The 14,289-nt window shown below is 35.3% G+C and overlaps 1 protein-coding gene across 1 annotated transcript; it reads right to left on the reverse strand.

Annotated features, from left to right (window-relative positions):
• Positions 1–269: 269 nt before the first annotated feature.
• On the reverse strand, positions 270–13,406 carry prrx1b (paired related homeobox 1b). The gene is made up of 4 exons (XM_088313272.1): positions 13,171–13,406; positions 8,757–8,932; positions 3,538–3,719; positions 270–1,020 (listed from the first exon to the last, which is right to left on the reverse strand). The coding sequence occupies exons 1-4, from the start codon at positions 13,391–13,393 to the stop codon at positions 888–890; spliced, it is 714 nt and encodes a 237-aa protein (XP_088169398.1). The 5' UTR covers positions 13,394–13,406; the 3' UTR covers positions 270–887.
• Between the last annotated feature and the right edge of the window lie 883 nt (positions 13,407–14,289).

Genomic DNA, 14,289 nt, shown 5'->3' on the forward strand with positions numbered 1-14,289 from the left:
ACATACTTATTTCTTATGGATAATTCTTGTAGTTAAATGGGCAAAATTTATTGGACTGCATGTCTGCAGTCATATATTTTCGAAAGCTTATTTGAAAGTAGTTTTTTTTTTTTTTAAAGAAAAACCGAAAGCTTTTAAAATCTTCACAAAATGCATCTTATCTGTTATTGAACCTACTAAATTATAGACTAATTTATTGCTTGAAATGCATTTTATTAATTAATATACATGTTTTCTGTTACAAATACATGATATCACAGAACATGAAAATGATCTACGAGCAAATACAAAGTACAACAGTCTCTCCTGTATCTTGAATACTTACAATGAAAATTACTTGAAAACATTTGGTTGTCATTGGTATAATATGGATAGGAAAGTGATAAAATAAAACTGTAGTCAGAACCATGATGTTACTAACCCTGTATTTAACATGGAGTCTTCATAGATTTCAAGAAGTACAGAAATTAACCCAGTTGCGGGTGTGCGATTTTGTCCGGCGCAGCCAAAGTAGAGAGAGGGGATTCCACATTTTGTTTGCGTCTCATTCCTTCTGTTTCTGATAACAGTACAAAACTAAAACGCTTCCATATAGGTCAGTAACAAAACTACACAGATATTTGATTACAACACCCAGTCTCGATGTCTTTAGTATAAACAGTAAGAAAAACAAAGTCTTGGAGTGAAACATTTTTGCATCACTTGGTATCTGACATTTTGCAACTCATGGCAAAATGCTATTACACCTAATTTCTAAAGTAAAAAAGCAGAAACCTCATGATCCAGGTTATGTCGGATGAAGCTCATTCCAAAGATGTTGCTTGTCTGTGGGGGTCCAGTGGTTTCGAAGGTCCCCCAATCTATATGGCTGTTCTGTTTGTCACCTTTCAGTTGACTGTGGGCACCTGGTTCAAGCTGTACTCCTTTGCTTTGAGCCGTAGGTTGGCAATGCTGTTTGCCATGTTCATTCCCTGAGATGTGTTAGTGTTGGAGCAATTTGGTGGATAGGTGGCCATGGCACTGTGGGAATAAAGAGAGGGATAACAAAGGGTGGAAAAGGTTTAGCCATCAGTTTGTAATTGCTAACAATTTCAGTAAACAAGCACAATTGTATCGGAAAAATCATGAAATAGTATTTTTACTATATATGAAGAGCAATTTAGTGAAAATGACAACAATTTAAAAAGAAAAAAACTGAAGTAAATTCACATTATTAGAATAGGCTTCTTTTGTGTATACTGGCTAAAAACAAAAACTTTTTTTAAACAAAACTATCTCACTTTTATAAAAAGAAGGAAAACTAACTATAATAATAGTGAAAATGTCTTTCTCAAGTCATATCATACATGAACTTTCAGGGTTCATTTTAAATAGATTTATGTTAGTGTTGCTGTACATCCATAGTTACAGAAAAATGAAAGTTAATTGTTTGAGAATTATGTTTCACTTTACTTTATTACACAATATTTTATGACTTTTTTTAAATAAAAATTGTACTCAACAAATACTCTCTCTCTCTTTGTCTCTCGCTCTACACTCTCACACACACACACACACACACACCCACACCCCCGCACACATGCAAACACACCCCCACACGCGCACCCACAGGCACGCACACACACACACACACATATATATATATATATATATATATATATATATATATATATATATATATATATATATATATATATATATATATATATATATATATATATATATATATATACACATATATACATATATATATATACAAAAACTAAGATAAAATAACTCAAACAAAGCATTTTCAAAAAAAGCTTTTAGCTAATAAATACTATCAAACTTTCTCTTAAATAACTAAACAAAACGAAGTGATTTTTAGAAGCAACAGACGAACGGTAATGAAAAATTCCAACTATTATAGCACTGACATCAGTTTAACAATAATATTATATGAGTTAGCGTCCCATTAGTTTGTTCCACTTATTATTGTGGCTTTATAATACTTCAGTCTTGATGCCCTGCTTAGTGCCGGAAGTTAGATGTGTTGGTGTCATGACAGTGTTTGCTATTTAATGCCAATTTGGAGAATCATAGTTAAATCATGACAAAAGTAACATAATCTGCAAAGAGTTTGTGATCTTTCAACATTTTTAATCTGGTGTAACATGTAGCAGAGGGGTCAGAGAGGTCAAAAGTGGATTTAATACAGGTTGTTTTCACATTATCGCCTCATCATTAGCGTCTCAGGATTAGGCAACTTTGCACTGAAGAACGGGTTGGGAAACAATGAGTGGAGAGGCATTGTTGCAATGTTCATTTACGTACATTACTGTATGCATAAAGAAAGGCCAGATACCATAGATGAAAAATTATCTTCTGTAATTCCAGTAATACTTCATATGGCTGCTATTGAACATAAAGTTGCGAACTAAATGAATAAATATATGCTCAGTATGTTATCCATCCAGGCATCCATTATCTGCCACTTATCCAGAATTGGGTCTTGGAGGTAGCGGCTTCAGCAGGGAAGCTCAGACTTCCCTCTCCCCAGCTACAACTTCTAGCTTTTACGGAGGGATCTCTAGGTATTCCCAAGCCAGCCGGGAGACATTGTCTTTCCAGCATGTCCTGATTTGTCCTCGGCTGCCTCCTGCCGGTGGGACATGCCCGGAACACCTCACAAGGGAGGCGTCCAGGAGTCATCCTCATCAGATGCCCGAGCCACCTCACCTGGCTTCTCTTTATATTTAATATGATGTAAAATGCATCTGAATGTCCATCTTTTACAATGTAGCAAATCCTTAATCCGCCAAAGCACGGAAAGCAATTTGTAATGTAATGCGAGACGTATATTATGAGCAAAACACTCTTACCACCAAAGCTATATCCAAAGCACCTCCAGCTATATAAAGAAAGTTGTATTGTATTGTATTGTATTGTTATTAGAAATCTTTCATTGAGACCCTCCAAGATAGAATCAGACAATATTAAAAGACATTCATTAGAACTAGAAACATCAGTGAACACTAGGTATATTGTTTTATATTTTGTCTTTTGAGATCCAAACTAAATGAGTATTAAAACACGCCAGAGATGCCATTCTCCTTATTACAAGCCTCAGTGACATACAATGAAAAAAATGCTACAGTGACAACACTGAGCCTCATTCCCTAATGTATATGTTAGAATTGTTTTGAGTGTGTGAGTAATTGAGCACTTGGAATGTATGGAAAAGAAGGGAAGAAGATATCAACATACTTAAGTTTTCTGGGCATACTTTGAATTCTGTATGAAACTGTCAATAAAGTATGATGTTTACATCTGACTCGGAATTACAAGGAGTTTAAAAGATTTTTTTTGTTATCTTAATTTATACACATAACTGTGTTTTGACTGGAAACATTGTTTCTAGTTTTTTTAACTGGTTGCATGTGTACGTTATTTGATTTGAATATAGAAGGTCTAAAATGATGACAGAAGTCACAATGTATTGGAAATTGATTTGACTTTCTTTGTTAATGGAGGAGGGGGTATCAATGTGAGACCAACCTGTAAGGAGCACTGCTACCCCAGGAAAGATAATCATTTGGGCGTGGCGCAGGGCGTGGGACAATTGGCTGCTCCACTGCTGTAACTTCTCCAGAGTAGGATTTCAGGAGCGAAGCATTCTTGCTGGCCAGCATAGCACGCTCATTCCGACGAAACTTAGCTCGCCTGTTTTGAAACCAAACCTGCAATGAGAAAAAATAATCTTTATATTTAAAAATCCACTCTGCAGTTTGAAAATGTTACAATTTACATTATGACATATGATATAATTAGCTGTACAAATTGTATTGTTCCACTATAAACCCTGCAGTGATCTTTCTGTACAAACATCATCGGAACTAATTGGAGCATTCTTCCTCCCTTTTGATCATAGTCAGCAAAAGACCAACTATAGGGTGGTGTTTATAAGTGATATTTCCTGCCTGATTTCCACACAAAACGGTCATAATTGTTTATTTACTATACATAAATCCTTAAGCGTGTGGTCAACACAACGTTCGGCCGAGCCACAGACGCCGGTGATTGTGATGTGAACTAATAGCCAATTTGGCAGTCCAAACTATTAAATCGCTATCTTCATGAATTCTGCATTTGCAACATCTGTGCAGCAATATTTTGTAGTATGTACACACCGTGTACACATGCACAGAATTGAAAGTGTATGATTCATAAGCCACTTCTAATGAGTCCCTTCCAACTTTCTAAACACATGATGAAAAGACTTCATGGGAAGCTAATGCTGTTGCTCATTGTGAAATCATATCCATTATTAGATGTTGGCGCTCATAGGGGCTCGTTGCATGCTGACGCATAGCCTCAGGAATGAGCTCAAAGACTCTATTATCAAAGGATTGCGGCATTACTTTCTGCTTCACATTAATCACAGATGTGCTCCTTCTTCTCGCTCTACCCTTACAATTTCCCTTTCCCTATTTTCTTCTGCAAGTGGAGTTCTGCTCATGTTGTAGAGAAGGAAACACATAGACACAAATATATATCTTCATCAATCCATATTACGAACTGCTTTTCCTCATGAGGGTCGCAGGCATGCTAGAACCTATCCCGGCTGTCTTTGGGCGGTAGCCAGGTGACACCTGAATTGGTCGTCAGTGAATCACACGGCACACACACACGCACACACACACATATACATATACACATGTATATATATATATATATATATACACATATATATATATATATATATATATATACACATATATATATATATATATATATATATATATATATATATATATATATATATATAAATGCTAGGCAAAGCAGTTTTATTTATACAGCACATTTCATACACTAGCAGCTAAATGTGCTTCATGCCAGCGAACGCACAACACCCACAATCATTTACAAACACAGAAAAAACAAAAGTAGCTTAGAAAAATTATGAAATGCACATTAATAACATTTAAACACATTACCAGAAAACTTAAAAAACATTTTAAAGTTAAGTAAGGAAATACAAGTGTGTTTCTAAAATACGTAAAGAAAAAAAAGATTTGTTTAGAGGACTTTAAAGTTTTAACCTGGATTTAAAAGAATTTATGCTCGGTGCTGACTTCACTTCTGTTGGCAACTTAATCCATTTATGAGCAGCATTATGGCTAAATGCAGTTTTATCATGTTTACTTTGAACTCCACTAACTGACCTGATCTACAGACCTCAGAGCCTGACTGGGTTTATTTTCTATCAGCCTTTCTTTAATGTATTCAGGACCCGAACCATTTAGTTATTTATAGACCAGTAGCAGAATTTTAAAATCTATTCTACAGCTAATTGGGAGCCAGTGTAAAGCCTTTAGGACTGAGGCAATATGTTCTGATCTCTTTGTTCTGGAAGTTGACTAATCATCAACAGCTGTCACGATTAGTTGACTAATGGGATCTATGTAAATCGCAGCGTATTGAACCAGCATGCAGCTGCTCTTATATGACCATCTGTAGCGTACAGCTTGACTTCTTTAAGGTATGTACAAATTATAATAAAGATAATTAAGATGGTTGTACAGTCAATTTATATTGAACTTTGCAGCTTCTAACGGCATCCTGACATGTTTAGAAATGATGGCACAACTGAAAGTGTAGGTGATACTGTGGCCTTAGAATTTTTAGCTGCAACTGTTTAGTACATTTTAAAATTGAACCAAAAACTACACTATGCTGAGTTGCATTAATGCAGTGTAATTATTTATAAATTCAAAAAGAAATACTTATGTAAATATTTCACTATTCTTGGGCACGAATCCCTTTTTTTTTACTTTAGAGAGTAGTAAAATAATGAGTAAAATTAGGGCAAGGCACAAACTAAAAATGAGAATGTTGTTCCTATTTTACCTTTATCCAAAACATTTTTTTTCTGGTTCTCTAGTATGCATAACCAATTCAAAATGTGGTATACACCTGAAATGAAAAAAAAAACATCATAAATAAAGCATTAAAGATTAGGAGGAATATATTTTTAGCACTGTAAATTAGTATATTCTAACAACACAGGTAGGTTATGTCTTTTATTGTTTGGTGTTACCATTAAGGGCTTGTGGCAAATACTGTAGGTCAGTTTGTGTTACTTTGAGTGCTGAGATGTACGAGTTTAAAAACGCAACACTCTGTGTATGGTTGTAAGTGACTCTTCGATATCATATACAAAAACTGTGTTTTGCTTTTTAATAAATGTGGGTTTGCTACCTCCATAGTCCTCCAAAATAGTAGATGCTCCAATATGTTAGGTTACCACAACCGGACATTACGTGCGGCCGTGCATCAGACGGACATAGTAGACTGTGTGTGCTAACTCCAGCTAACTTCTGGAAACGACTGTCCCTATGTCAGAAATGAAATCAGGGATCAGCCACAACATTAGATGCCCGTTCATCAACAATGTGCTACCTCAAAAGGAGGTCTGCATCGTTTTAAATAATTTTGGTGAAATGCGTCTGGACTTTCGGACTCTATTGCTGATGCTAATTACCCACAATGCTTCTGTTTACATCACGGCTGGTTCGGATGTCCACTGCTGTGCGTGCGTGTCACTGACAAGGCATACAGCCAGTGAGAGATGAGGCATTTTCGAAAGAAAAACACAGCGGCAAATAAACAAACGCATAAATACAATACAATACAATTTTATTTGTATAGCGCATTTCACAACAGCTGGAGCTGTAACTAAGCGCTTTCCATATGCCGTCATATAAATTAGCAAGTAATTGCAAAAGGGAGGAATGGAAGGTTAAGAAAGGAAGGAAAGAAGGAAGAAAAAAATGAAGTAAAAAGTAAGCACTGATGATGATGGAATGAAAGCTTTGACAAGGAAGGAAGGAATGAAGGAAGCAAGCAAAACGGAAGGAAACAGTACACAGTGTTACAAAAGGAACATTTCCAAGAACTACGTATTGAGTTGTTATGACTTTGACGCTAACTACTTTATTTGAATTTGGACAACTTGTATAGAACGACATAACTTGGAAAGAAAAAAAATATTTCTATTTCTGATTAAGACAATGCAAAGTAATGCACGAAAATATATTTATATTTGGAGAAATAACGCAAATCTCAAAAAGTGGGGCAAAAAAAGCGAAGGTGTAAAAACCAACTCTACTATTAAAATTGTCGACCATTTTGAATGTTGACGTTATCGTGCTTAGTCGACCATCTTGGCAGCATATATATATATATATATATATATATATATACATATATATATATATATATGTGTATATATATATATATATATATATATATATATATATGTGCATATATATATATATATATATATATATATATATATATATATATATATATATATATATATATATATATATATATATATATATTAGGGCTGTCAAAATTAAAGCTCAGGTGATTAATTCCCAAAATTCTAACTCAGTTAAATATCTTAACTCAGTTAACTCAGTTTGATTTACTTCAAAAATTATTTGTATACTTTGCAAATATTGTGTCATATTAGCTGTCTTTAGCACATCTCAGAACAGAACACTGTGTTTAAATTACCACTGGGCCTTGCAAACCAACACTGCTGGAGTATGGCGCTTGAGGGCAGTTTGGAGAAATGTTTTTAAAAAAAATGTCTGTAAAGATGTCTCCATTTAGATCGTATTCAAGAATCCAAGAAAGCTATTAGAACAGTCTTTGAATTAAATATACTTCATATTTGGTGATTTTGCATCAATTCCAAGATATTATTCAAGTAAATAACTATTATAAGCTTTGCAAAAAATAGTATAGTTGAAAAATGTGATTAATCATGATTAATCATGGAATTTTTAGTGATTAAAGAATTTAAAAAATTAATCACTGGACAGCACTAATATATCTATATGTATCTATCTCTCTATATATATTTATTTATTAATTATTATTTTACATTTTTATTTTTCTGGAAAAGGAAGGAAAAATATTCTCATCCATCATAAATACATGTTTTGCATTTTTGGACCTCATTTTCTAACTTAAGATCACTCAAAACTTTTTTGCAAGGAGTTCAGGCAGACAACCCACCAATTATCAGCAAATATATTGAGAGAGAATTTCTGTTTGTATGGTGCAGAAAACTTCTTATCAGTTGCCCTTCAACTGGCTAATGCAAAGCAAAAACATGCTCAAAGGCTCTTTCAGCAATCAGCCTCATAGTATAAACTCAGAACTAACAGATGATGTGTGATACTAGGTTCCCTGCTGTTTGTTCAGTTCCCAAGGCGACAAGACCTCCAGTTCTGGTAAAAGTCCCTAAAATCACAGATTTAGGATCTCACGTTGAGAAGTGAGATAAATATTTATTGCATTATGTAATTCTTTGGTCTTGAGATTTCAGGAGCTGTGGGAATTCCTCAAAAAGCTCTGTAAGTGTTCCAAACAAATACAGTTTCCCAGCTGTTGCCATGGAATTCTGTGTTCGTTTGAAGCATTACTGTAGTTTTGTCCATTGTGAACTCTTCCCCAAGACTTTTTAATCTCATGGCTATACTGTTGATCAAATGTTTTGTTTAAGGGGAGCTCCTGCAGGAAATCCCTCTCTTAAGTTTTTAAGTGTGTATAAAGACTTTTTTACATATATATATCTAGATATATAGATATATATATATCTATATATATAGATATATAGATATATAGATAGATAGATAGATAGATATAGAGATATATACGGTTTGGGCTAAGAAAATGAGAAGTGATGTCCCTCTCCTTACCTGCACTCTAGCCTCAGTAAGGTTGACCCTGCGGGCCAGGTCCTCTCGAACGAAAGCGTCTGGGTAATGCGTTCTTTCAAACACTCTCTCAAGAGCCTGGAGCTGGCTGCTGTTAAAGGTGGTTCTGTTCCTGCGTTGCTTCCTCTTCTTCTTTTCCTCCGTGTTCATCTGCTCGTCTATGTGAAAAGAAAATGAGTGTGTTGTTGTTTGTATGCCAAATAAAGACAAAAAGCAAAGAGAATGATTATTGAAAAGTGATATGAAAACATTTTGTTTCAGGTAGGCTTGCTCACGGAGAAATTGTACAGCACTGCAAACAAAAGAGATTTATTTATAAATTTTAATCACGGTCATATTCTGTTTGTCGCTATTAATTCATCAACTCACTATTTGGGTTTGAACATCTAAGTTACTTTCTCTATTTATTTATAGTACATGGCAATATAAATCATATGGTTGCATGCTTCATTAAATGTGGTAACAGCAGGCATGATCGTACTTAGTTCATGACTATAATGTGCATGAAATGTAAATTATGGACTCAGTAATAGGAATAATGGTGGACTGCTCACTCTTAAGTCCAGGCTGGCAAGCAGGGCTAATATTGATTACTGCAGCTATTCTAAACCAGGGTGCCGTGGCACACTTGTGCGATGTAATAGATCATCAGGGGTCACTTAATTTTTCCAAAATGTTTTTTATGAATTACAAATATGTGCTTTTTTTATCTATCTATTATCAAACATATTGAGACAGGAAGACCGATTCTAAGTCTTATTAATAAAGTTTGGGAAACGCTGGATAGATTACAAGGGTATTGACCTATAATGATATTTTTTAGATGACTACAAATAAAAGCCAAATCTGTCGCCTTTGATATGGCATACTTACAAAAAAAAAACATTAAATATTTCAAATGTTCTAATAGAGTAACAATATTTATTATGTTGAATGAATATGTCTCCATGTTGACGCTACTGGTTTATTATTGTGACACTACAAGATAAGACAGTTTAGACGATTAGACATTTGAAATATCTGTCTGTTTCCCCAACCCAGTGGATAGATAAACCAGTTAAAGCACAACACTTTTCAGACTCAGTAACCTTTACCTGTAAAATAAAACCTAAACGAACTGTTCAAACTTCAGGGACTGTGAGAAAGTCACGTGTGTTTGGTGTATATATATATATATATATATATATATATATATATATATATAGATGTATATATATATATATATATATATATATACATACGAGTGTGTGTGCGTGTGTATGAACCGTTTTTAAAATTGAAAATGCTCATTGAAATGTTATTCTATTAAGACTCCAATGAAAATCTCAATAAATACAGAGGAAATTCAAAAACACATATAAATTACTTCCATATGCACCAAAAGTTTTTTTTACTTAAGAATTTGTATTGCCTTTGTAATAAAACTTTAACCTTCCTAACCAAACAAAGATTTTAAGAATAAATTCTAATCACCCCAAACTGTGATGAGGCCTCCAATCCAGTAATTGAGTATTTTTAAAATAAATGGACTTTTACTAATGATAAACACTAATTGTTCTGTATAATATTAGTATGTGAATTAGTAAATTGTGCTTTTCTGCGATAGCTGGAGTCATAGATTCACTTTTAAATTTACCATCTAATTCAGGCATGTTAGGATATTTCTGAGATGAAGACCAATATGTTCAAAATAAAATCAAATAAAACGCAACAAACAACAACTATCAGTAGATTGGAGCATTCTTCGCTTGCTCCACACAAAAACCCTTGTGCTCAAACTGTTGAGAAGCCAACGCTCAAGTGTGTCAACACTGAGCCTGTTTGTTTGCATGTCACCATCTTATCTAAGGAAAGATTACTTCCAGCCACAGTCGCAGGAGTACAGACTAAACTTAAAACACAACTTGTCCGGTGGTGAAATGACATTAAGAAAAGTGCTTGTGTACCCACGCTACATAGCTTACAACAACATTTTCTAGGTCGCCGACATCACCGTCTCACCTCACTTCGCATGCATTTTTATTGTTTACTTGTTCATTTTTAAGGAAACAATGGACGGATGTATTATAGAATGCATATGTAGTTATTCCATGCCACTTTTAATGACACAAATGCAGTTGTGCTCAGAAGTTCACAAAAGAACTTTTTGAAATATGGGAAATTTGAGGAAGGGAAATATGCCTGAATAGGGACAACGTCATTATTTTCTGCTTATCGCTACGTTTTAGTAAATGACTGTACTATTCTCAAATGCCCCATAGTTTACAACATAAAATAAATGTGCTTTGCTCAATGAACTCCACATCTGCACAATTCTGATGGAATGGAATGGGAATGTAAACTTGAGAGTAAAACGACAAGGTGCCGAGGGATCAAGGAGCATGCATTTTTAAATCACAGAAGGAGCGTTCATCCACTATTTGCGTGGCATCGAATCATCTAAAAATTCCGAAGGCATGGGATTTATGTTACATCAAGTTGTTAACAGAAATAAGGTAAGATGTTCAGAGTGATTGGCAGTGATTTACATGTCTGTGGGTGATTTTAGATTCAATTACAAGTTGAGAGGTTTAAAAACTTGTTGACCTCTAACCTTTCATTAGAAACAAACAGCCGCCCTTCTCACATTAAATGAGAGCAGGTCAATTACCAAAATGATTTTCTCTGCGCTGTCACATTAGTATCAAGAGGGTCAGAGTAAAATACAAATGTTTTCTCAATTTCTGTCACTCATTTTTTTCTTGAAATGCTATTGTTATTTTGGATCACATTCATATTGTCTTTTATAATGCTTCATTTAAAAATAGGCTCTATAGGCCTATTGCATCCTGCTAAACCGAATTTATGCATATTTGAGACGCTATGTGCAGCTTTCCCGCTCATTTAAATTACACCATATGTAAAGCACTTCGTTACAGCTCCAGCTGTTGTGAAATGCGCTATATAAATATAGTTGTATTGTATTGTATTGTATTTAACAAGTACGTGCCAATTAACAGTGAAAATTTATTAATTTATGGCATGGTGGAATAGTAAGGACAGCATTAATATAACAATAATAATAATAATAATAATAATAATAATAATAATAATAATAATATTAATAATAACAATGACCGAGATCGGTGAATTTGTTACATATAGGTATTAGTTAGATATTATGGCGTGCAAGTTAGAAGAAAATGCAGTGTGTCTAATTTAATGATAACAGCAAGACTCAAAACAAGTTATTACAGGAGATTGTTGTACAACTTTAGAAACGGTTTGTCAATAGCTTTTATTCATAAATGCAATTTTCAAATGAATAAATGTAAATCCCGTTTTCTTGCCAGTTTTGATAGAAAGCAGCATCTAAAACTGAGACTAGTAAATAATAAAAATAACAACAATAATAATTTTAAAAAACGCTAATTCATAGGCTATACTACGAAATAGAAAATAAACAGCAGATGAATATTTACACGATGTAGAATTACAGAACGCATGTGCTTAATGTCTTACGTTTAGTGAGCAACTGATTCATATCACCTGCTTTTTTAAGTCACAATGAGATCTAGTGGCATGTTATATCTTTCTTTAATTGTTAGAGCAAAGACACGCCCGTAAGTCATGACAAACCATTAGCGTCCAATAGTCTGAGAGTGTTTGACAGGCCGAAAATAACCGTAAATTAATGTTGTGACCCACTTCACTCGCATTTTTCTCTGTCACTCCTCTGATTTTTAGCCTTCAAACATAACAATAACACCCATTAAAGCCTATAATGTTTGTGTGAACTTGTTCAAACGGTCCCTTATAGGAGACGAGGGACCCTTCATTTCCCCTCCTTGGAGCAACAGGAAAGCGAAGATTTTTTTTTGTTTATTTGATTTTATTTTGTTTTACCTCTATAGGCAGCCTTTATGACTAAAAATTGCAGTTTCATCACATATTCGCATGGTGCTATATGCCGCCTTGTTTTGGGCACGTTAAGGAAAATAAAATTGGCCGATGCCGTTTTCTTCATTCATCGATGTACTAATTTCCATCTATTGAGTGCTTAATGGTAAAGTAGCTTCAAATAAAGTTACATTTTCCCCACTTTTCAACAAGATATATGCTGCGTAATAACTGCTGACCTCAATTGAGGGCAAAGCTTTATTGCTGTATGTTTTACTTCACCTCATTCACCAACGGCATTATACTACATTGGGATGAAACTTAAAGAATTAATAATAGTCTAGTGAGGGCGAGGCCGTCATAAATGAGTATTTGACAAATCACAAAAACATTTCTTTTGTGTCCGTTTGTCCTCACTTTGTGTGCTCTGCATACGCAATTATTGTAATCAACTAAAAATGATAGATGATGTTCAGTGTGGGGATTTTCACATGCCAATTTCAAGAGGCCGACTTACTGTCCTGTTGGTTTGTGTCACTTCCACTGGTCAGTCCAGGGGACTCCAGCATATTTCTCCCAGCTTCCCCGACGCTCTCGTCTGCCTGGTTGCCAACCATTTCCCTGGCTTCTTCCAGATCCAACAGGTGGCTTACCGAGAAGTTCTTTTTGGCTTGCAAGTTATCCAGATTAGACGTGATGGGACTCTCGAGGCGGTTTGATATCGTGGCTTGCCTGTCCATTACGTGTGCATAACTTGAAGTCATGACGCAACAGGGAAACGTAGAATTTGGTGATCCGCAAGCTCAAAACCAAACAAATAGATCCTTGCTTGCTGAGCGTCTGTCTCAATTCTCAAAGGCAAAGTCTGCTGTTCTGTTTGGAGAGGAGAATTCTTTTTTTCATATCCAAATGAGCCACAGAGGGCTCAAACAAACATCAGCAAATGCCTTCTGTCTGTTTTTCGTAATCAAACCTCTCTCGCGTATCCATACAGCGGTGATCAACGTTTGAGAACAATTTTAGCTTATCTGGCTTAAGAAGTGCAAGAGAGCGATGATCTGAATTCTGTTTGCTCGGGCTGAATCACATGTGAGCATGGGAAGGGCCGCTGCCTGATGACGACCAGATGCTCAAAGTGCAGTGTCCTTTCAAAGTTTGCTCAACTTCAGTAATGCGAGGAAAGGAAGGATCCTCAAAGGAAGGCTCATCCCTCTCTCTCCCTCTCTCTCTCCCTCTCTGTCTCTCTCTCTCTCTCTCTCTCTCTCTCTCTCTCTCTCTCAGGCTCCAGCCGGCACTCACAGGAGCCCCATAATTACGTGGCACTGCATGTGTCTGACTTTTAACAGGCCCCCTCAATATGTCACCTCCCCCTTTGGAACAAACCAAACCATCACTACCATCAACACTCTTGGTCTCATTGCTTCGAGGGCTGGCAAAGCTCACAACTTAATGAGGGTGAAGGCAAGATCGTAATGCTGAGAACATGGCACAATAACAAAGAGGAGGTACATTCCTCTCTTTTTAACCTCATATTGTCTCTTTATGTCGCTTGCTTCTGATGCTTAAAACCTCCAATATGTGGAAAACGACAATTTAGAGGCACCCAAAGTCATAACGCAGAACAATGATGGCATTC

This window comes from Idiotropiscis lumnitzeri, chromosome 13 (assembly GCF_059441095.1).
Source record: "Idiotropiscis lumnitzeri isolate Australia: NSW breed Sydney's pygmy pipehorse chromosome 13, RoL_Ilum_1.0, whole genome shotgun sequence".
NCBI lineage: Eukaryota > Metazoa > Chordata > Actinopteri > Syngnathiformes > Syngnathidae > Idiotropiscis > Idiotropiscis lumnitzeri.

Bases quoted from the DNA above. Each gene is read 5' to 3' on its own strand.
- prrx1b (XM_088313272.1), bottom strand. From the start codon at position 13,393: ATGGACAGGCAAGCCACGATATCAAACCGCCTCGAGAGTCCCATCACG. The intron at 3,720-8,756 runs GTAAGGAGAGGG...TTCTCATTGCAG, and splicing joins TTACTGAGGCTAGAGTGCAG to GTTTGGTTTCAAAACAGGCG. The intron at 1,021-3,537 runs GTTGGTCTCACA...TTATTCCCACAG, and splicing joins GGTAGCAGTGCTCCTTACAG to TGCCATGGCCACCTATCCAC.